At 41.5% G+C, this 7777-nt stretch overlaps 2 protein-coding genes across 3 annotated transcripts in view; both read right to left on the bottom strand.

The window, feature by feature from the left end:
* Positions 1–573, bottom strand: part of SARC_03439 (hypothetical protein) — a 3299-nt gene extending 2726 nt beyond the window's left edge. Inside the window, exon 1 of the mRNA XM_014302761.1 lies at positions 400–573. Coding sequence (XP_014158236.1) covers positions 400–490 — 91 coding nt within the window. The 5' untranslated portion in view covers positions 491–573. The remainder of the gene's footprint in view (positions 1–399) is intronic.
* A 712-nt stretch (positions 574–1285) lies between these two features.
* On the bottom strand, positions 1286–7007 carry SARC_03438. Of its 2 annotated transcripts, XM_014302760.1 has the most exons (9): positions 6682–7007; positions 5391–5583; positions 4809–4911; positions 3967–4063; positions 3285–3421; positions 2863–2949; positions 2289–2383; positions 1764–1877; positions 1286–1557 (listed from the first exon to the last, which is right to left on the bottom strand). In XM_014302760.1, the coding sequence occupies exons 1-9, from the start codon at positions 6705–6707 to the stop codon at positions 1426–1428; spliced, it is 984 nt and encodes a 327-aa protein (XP_014158235.1). In that variant the 5' UTR covers positions 6708–7007; the 3' UTR covers positions 1286–1425. The 2 variants fall into 2 exon arrangements, with proteins under 2 accessions (XP_014158235.1, XP_014158234.1); XM_014302759.1 differs by having other exon boundaries at positions 1764–2383.
* Between the last annotated feature and the right edge of the window lie 770 nt (positions 7008–7777).

Genomic DNA, 7777 nt, shown 5'->3' with positions numbered 1-7777 from the left:
ACACTACTACTACACTACTACTTAATTAAACCTAAACTAAACTAACTAACTAATACTTATAATAACTAAACTAACTAACAACAACAACTACTACGACGCACACACACACACACACACAACATATATATATATATATATATATATATATATATATATATGTGTGTATATATACATATATTGCTGGTGCGTGCATATCGGACTTCCTTCTACTGGTGTCTTGATGCTTAAAAGAAATATAAAGTATATTTTCATTGAAAATAAGTGCTTGTTTCATGACGTTTACCAATACAGATGATTTTTGCACACATTTGGGTCCGTATAATACATAAAGACAGAAGATTACAAACTGATATATGCATTGCATTCGCAAGAAAACTCTTTCGATCTCGCGATTCGCACCTTGTCGTAGAACCATAATACTGCGAGCAGCGGTTTTATCGGCCACCATAACGGTGAAGCCGTCGCCAACGATACCAAGAAGATAATCCATACTTGTAACTTTATGTCTATTCGTAGTACCCGACTACTTTATAGTCTTCGTACGTTGCAAAAGGGTGTTATAGTGAATTCTCTGAGATTTCACTATTTGCAATTGTGCACAGACAAAGTTGACATTTGTTTACGTTTCAGCCGGAGTTGCTGTGAAGGTTAAACTTCGGTACTTTACTTTCAAATTTTTATGTTGAGAAAGTTCGGTCCGGATTTATTTTTTGGTTTTTTTCATAAAAAAAAAATACAAATCTACTTGCCGTCGCTAAAAATACGAATTATGTATTTATACTTATCTCGCACCAAATCGGGAAATCTCATCGAGGAGATTTTGAAATGTGAACGCTCAGCAGCCTATGCCACATACGCGCCACCCGAATTTTCCTACAGCTGAACATCACGTGCACCTATAACTGATGTGGCCCAGAACTCAATGAATTGCTTTAGGTCATACGAATGGGACTTTTGCATTTGTACAACTTCACACTAAAACGCCACAGAAAATTACAAGGCCGCTAGCACACTAAGGGAATCCGTGTTTGCCGATTAAATAGCGTTTTGGCATCGCAATATTAAGTACCAGTTGGAATATACGATTGTGTTCTGGCTCTATCCGATACTCGAGAGTATAAAAAATACAGCAGAAACTATTTGCAACAATTCGGGAATACAAGAGAACAAAAGAATACTTTCAGCATATTTACAATCTTCTCTAGACTGGCAATCCAGCCTTTCGCAGGTTAGCGTGATGCTCAGTTATAAATAAAGTTAAAGAAGAAAGTTTGAATCCAAGAGGGTTCTATTTCATAATGTATTCTGTATTCGACTCGATGATCGTATACTAACAACGTAGTAGTCGTTTGTTAATTTTGTTGGATTCTCTGTGTGATGTATTAGGACCAGTTGTTATGTACCAATTTGTTCCTTGACGGCAGTTCAGCTCAAATTCAGGCTTTGCGTATTGAACTCTCTTTTAATATTATTCAGCACGAGCCCCAGCAGCAATCCGAACATGGTGCAACACGCCACTAGCCACTCGAAGGGTCGTTTGGTCATCAGATCGACCAGCTACTCATGGTGGCAATCAAAGCAGTGCATGAACAAATGAGTATCATGGAAGTAAACTGACTTGTGTGTACATCCGCGTACGTTTAAGAAGATGGAAAAAATAAGGATCAAATAGTTAACAAACGCTCGAATGAGTAGTACCATAATGGATTGAGAAATACAAGTATGTTGTCATGCACACTTTAACAAGTCAACGTCCATCGTACCTCGACCACGTCGTCTTCACTAATATTTATCATCTCGGACTCAAGAATACCATCCAGAATATCGTGTAGAAGTTTGACTTCGGAATCTCCAATCGAATGCATGCGTGCCATGATCTGCAGAATGATGGATAATGCCGAAGACTTACTAAGATGTACTCAACAGATATATATCGACAATCGATTACTAGACTCGTATCACGTCACTACTAGGACTTGCCACTGCTGTGTGATACGCCTATGGCAAACGCCACAATATCTGAACTGCCAGATCTACACGGTTTATGGACTGCAGCCCGGCAGCACCCTACGACCGACAAAACATCATCGAACATAACTGCAGTTGATATACCGAGAAGGGCCATTGTTGTTTTTTTGGGACTCACTAATGGAGGAATACTGACTAAACCTATAGATAGCCATCGTCAGCATATGCGATATGCTGCCGGTAAATTAAACTTCACGCCCAAAGCAACAGATATATGTCTATTGCATTGGCGGAAAAAAACGAACGAAACATTGGCATACCGCTGGAGTGAGTTCGCTAGAGAAGTTGATGAGATAAGGCTTGATCGCAGGCTTAAACTCGCGCAGCGAGAATCCGGCAAGGTGTAGATACACACCTAAAACAGTCAAATAGTGTATCAGTACAAACACTTCAAATGCACGGTATATACATGCATTGAAACCGCTAGCGCAGAGCATTCAATGTAGTCCAGCGTTCTTATGATGCAGCTTATACCAATGTTGCATATACTGGTTTGCAATGAGAAAGGGACCGTATGAATTCAACAATGTAAGAGTATCTTCCATGCCACACAGGCTTCCAAAGACAAGTGCTGAAAAAGATCCGACAGAATAGTGATTCGTCTACTCCATAAACCTATTCTAAATTTTCTACATATGCGCGCTAGGAAGGAGAGTAGTGCGACCTTTCGATGGGAAATGTACACGTCTTGTACAAATTCTTTGCTTTTTATGATTAAATTTCAACACAGTGATGTCTATTGAGTTGGACCAATACGTTGGAAAGTGAGCGACCCCTTGTTTAGATATGTAAAAAAATCACCAACCGATAGTAGCGCAACATTTTTTGACATACCATGCTTCGAAGCCAGCAGTTCGTTTAGTTTCTTATCCAGAACCTTGTTGACGGCCGGTGAATCTATAATCCACTCGATGCGCTCATCTGTGGCACAACAAGCGATTAGTGGTTTTAGGCAAAATCTGATGCATGTTATTGATGTATTGGGCTCAATACGTCATTTGCATCACGATAGTCGCCCTACAACCATTTGAAAAATCCGAGCACGCGCACACCAGATAGATGCTAAACGATATACAGTGCATTGAAAACCCAAAGGAATCTGAGTTGTTCACAAACAGGCATATAATATTCTGAGGATGTGAACATTCTTTAAATGCCCGACATTCGAAGTGTGAAGACTAGTGTTCTGTATTGATCACAGATAAAACCTGAGGTTATAAATCCTCTCTAAAAAGTGTACCCAGAAGGATACTTACCGATATTTAGAGTATCAAGAGACTCATGCAATGCCTTGCGAAGGTATAGAGCAATGCACTCCCGTTTGAAGATGCGGTCGAAAATGGTCGACTTGAGACGAGCCTTGATGTCATCGCCGTGGCGGGGCACAGCTCCACTGATAAGCAGAATAGCGTACGAAAGAGGAAACTATTTAGAATACATACATCAGGTCATCATTTATCAAACGGCAAATTCTCAGCCGAGCTACGAGCCAGAGTTGCGGTGCGATTGGATTGCCAACGCGACTAAGAACGATAGGGTAAAAATTGTTTGTGTAAATTACCGCATTCACGTGCTGAAGTAGATGCATGGCCGGGATGAGGACCTCAATTCCGAGTGATGATATTTTGGACTAGCGTGCAAACGATGCCTATACAGCACATCCGCGTGTTAAGGGTGGAGTCTTTGTACAAAACAGACGAGAGTGTACATGTTTTGCTATCTGACTCCGCACAACCAATCTTTGCAGAGCCACACACCAACATGTCGAACTTTCCAAATGCAATTGCCAGATATGTAAATTTCAGCCCACTTTACCAAAGAGAATTACAGCACTACTCTAACTTCTGACAGCTATTAACGGAGGTTTACAGCGACAAGCAGCTCTGATGCATACTAAAAGGCGTGCGGGCTTTAAAAGTGGATTGCACAATCACATACCAGCTTCGGGCGAAGAGAAGGCGCACAGATAGGCCACTCAAAAGACCCCCAATCACTCCGAACAGACCACAGTACTCAACCGTGGCCCAGAATGTGCCTGAGAGTGAGAGAAGTATGCATGATTTAACGGAATAGTGCGGGTTGGTTCATGCTGATATGGACGAGCATTGCTGATGTGAGAATCTAATAACCCTGGATGCAAGCATAGAGTTATTGTCAGAAATAGAACATTATACGGAAAACAGGTTAAAAAGCAACTCGGTTCCGCCAAGTCGACGATAAAGAATCAGCAGACGATGTTTTGAGCAGAAAAATCCTGTGCCTACTGATGCAGCAACACAGGCGATATACAGAGCCACGGGTAAAGACGAGACCACCTCATTGATACCAACCAAGTTGAGCGACAAGGCGTCGGAAATGAGATACTAGGTACTGCCAGTGATGATCACGTATCAACACTCAGGTGGTGTGGCAAGAAAGGGCAGCACAGAGCTACAAACAAATGTACGCGCGCATGTGTATATAAAATGGATGAGATAATTTATAACCCAATAGTGAGCCTAAGATTCGTCACTTTTACCGTCAGTTTCGTAGAGCATAAAGCCACTAGAGCTATTATGATCTACACACAGCCAAGAAGCTCCCACAGTTTAAATCGAATACGTTGACTTGGATGAGGACTAGTAGCAAATAGCCATTACACATGCTGCTGATAACTTCAGGATCCAATCAAAAGTGCGATAACAACGTGGGAAATACACAGACTTTACAAAAGCCTTGACAAGCACAGTGATACAGGACACATATTTTAATGACACGACCCCGCACAGGAGTGGACGTACTATTATCGTCGAAGGAGAATCCAGCTCCGAGTATTGTAGCGGCGAAGGCAACACACAGAGCGACGGTTGACGGTGACGCTCGTAGGCTAAAATTGCGTCCAAACTGCAGCACAGGAATAGAACACACAGAATGAGTGTAAGATTTCACAATATTATACGGTTACAATACAAATATGAGGCCTATCATTGTAAGTGCAGTGCTAGTATTGGTACACAACCCAACACTCAAAGCACGACTGTCGGGTTGACGCAAGTGCATAACTGTGACACATACCCGGGGAATTCTAATATATTTGTATCTTGATATTTGGCGGTATCCAGATTGTAAACAGTATCAAGCATAAAAATGCAAAGCACACCTATATATATATATCTGTACTGCGCACATACACACTCACTATGCTGAATTTGTCTGTCAGTCTTTACACCAGCGCATTTATAGCGACACCTATAACCGGTGCTACAAGTGATTGGGTTCTCATTTTGTACAGTGATATCTAGTATACGACCACAATAAAGAGAAAACTAAACAAATATACGGACCAACACGCGCAATGTGCACATACACACATACGAACTCACCACTCGGAACTTGTCAGCAAGCCTTAACACCAGCGCATTAGAGCGACGCCTATACCGGTTGCTGCGGGTGTGTGAGTATTCGTGGAAGTAGCTGCCATCGCTCTGGTACAAGCCACGGCCACCCCCGCCATGTACAGTCTCATTGCCCACTGAAGACAGGGACGTGTATTGGTGGAGCTCTATACCCAGCAGGCTGTGTGCGTAGATGATTAGAAGAGTTGTTATCCGTGTGAGATGTAATTTTAAGATATTCATATAACGGCCTTATAAATATATATAGGTGTTTCTCATCTCCCGCCCAACCTCCCTTGATTGCAATCGTTGCCCCCAGAGGTTAGGATTGCGTTTAGGTGGGGGCTTATATACACTGCAGGCTGCGTGCGTGGATGACAAGACGAACCAGTGCGACTGAGATAGTCATATACTAGTTGAAGACCGGGTTGTAGCACACTCAGAATCTTGAACTATGATATAGGTGATACATAGCTATAGTATCAATGCTCCCATGACCGCTCATGTAGACGGGCACGCAGACCTATATTAGATCAAACAGTCAAGTGTGCCACGTATAAAGAGCTTGGGACTACACTGTAGATGTATGACATAGTAGCTGAGGACATACAGTGGCACAGTTTTCTTAAGCGGAGGTAATTTAAAGTACCTGAACAGAACACGTTGGACCTATAGGAGTGTATTTGACGGTGAACTAAGAGATGTACTTTGGTTCACATCAAGCGCAGTTGTAGACAATACAAGGTACCATATCGTATTTGCGATACTCTACCCAGGATCAACCACTACTCTGGCGGGCTGACAAATCGTTACAAGTATTGTATTCCATCTGATTTTAACTAACAGACCGTAGCATACTGCAGTACAGTGCTGTCACACTGAAAAACACCTCTAACTAATTATAACACCTACAGTCCTCAAACTAAAACGTAGCTTTGACTCTCTTGATCCAATATCATTTAACATCTTAACTTAATTGACATGTCGTAGCAGGCTTCACTGCAACCCCCTCAGTCGCACTGGACATACAACCTGTGACCAGTTGTGACATACACATTTGCACTAAATAACACATACTTGTCCCATTACAACACTGACAGTCGAACGAAACAGCACATCAGTGACTTTCATGATAACATCATATAGTATCCAAACTTGGTTGACATATTACAGCACAATTTACTGCAACACTGACAGTTGCTTACTGCAACATTGACAGAAGCATTGAACAAAGGCCTCCGACCTAATATAACACCCACAGACACACGACACAACACACCTCTGACTCTCTTCATCCGACATCATATAGTGGAAAGTGAGGTTGCCTTATCGACGTCATAGTAGATGCCATAGAGTTGATGGGGGTCTGCGGCACCCTGACAGCATGCGTGTGAAATGCACCTATAGTTCAAATCCTACGTATTAGCACATTGAATCCAAATTTTACTATACTAAATCCCTAGCCACCACAGAAGGATACTCAAGCACAGACGCACAGTCTGCACTGAGCTTGTTGCGGTGCACACTGCACTCCCAGAGACACTGAGAAACCAGTATACAATATGCCGACGATTCAATGCGTTTACATACACTGCGGTGTAGTAGTATTCCATCATAATAATAAATACATGTACATAAATAAATTTTGTAAATATATTATATAATACCGGCGATCTATCAGCCCTATCTTGGACACTCGCGGCGATATTCAGAAATGACACTACGAAGTGTCACGCTCATCTTTCCACTATTGAAAATTTGGCTCTATATGTTCGTGCTCTCACTATATTGAACGTATATTTATACGCTGCTATGTGAATATTGAGCATATAAAATAGACTTGGTGTTGGGAGTTATGTGTGGTCCGGAATCACATGTAATTGAATACATACATTTCAAATATGAAGTTTTGCAACCGGGGGTCTGGTATAACCCGCGAGGATGACACGCGCCTTAGTCTAGTATTGGGCAGGATGAACAAAGCATATGCACAACTGCTACCCTGCAATATTCCGGAATCAATGGTTCTATTTCTACAGAACAGCCAAGTTTTGTAAGTATTAATACACCACTTTATCAATCTATCTGACTTTGTTCACAGGTGAACACTGCGAGTACAAGGAGCTTATAAAAAATGTACTTGAACGCAGTTGCATATTGAGCTTCTCTTCGAAACGTTAATGCACAATGAGTTGAACATTCGATAGCGCGCGTGCAAGTCCACCTTAGAGTTATCCGCTTTATAAAGATCCGTATTGAATTTGTTCATGATAAATATGACAAGATGTGCATTAATTTTCATATCCATTAATATTAAATTACTGTCATACGCTATGACTGAAATCCTCATGTTGTTAGTATACTAGAATATATAT

The sequence above is a fragment of the Sphaeroforma arctica genome, assembly GCF_001186125.1.
Source record: "Sphaeroforma arctica JP610 unplaced genomic scaffold supercont1.175, whole genome shotgun sequence".
Taxonomy (NCBI): Eukaryota; class Ichthyosporea; order Ichthyophonida; genus Sphaeroforma; species Sphaeroforma arctica.
This window is presented reverse-complemented; position numbering and strand designations above follow the sequence as displayed.

Bases quoted from the DNA above. Each gene is read 5' to 3' on its own strand.
- SARC_03438 (XM_014302760.1), bottom strand. From the start codon at position 6,707: ATGATGTCGGATGAAGAGAGTCAGAG. The intron at 2,950-3,284 runs GTAAGTATCCTT...GTTGTGCCACAG, and splicing joins TCTTGATACTCTAAATATCG to ATGAGCGCATCGAGTGGATT. The intron at 1,878-2,288 runs GTATGCCAATGT...ATCATTCTGCAG, and splicing joins CTAGCGAACTCACTCCAGCG to ATCATGGCACGCATGCATTC.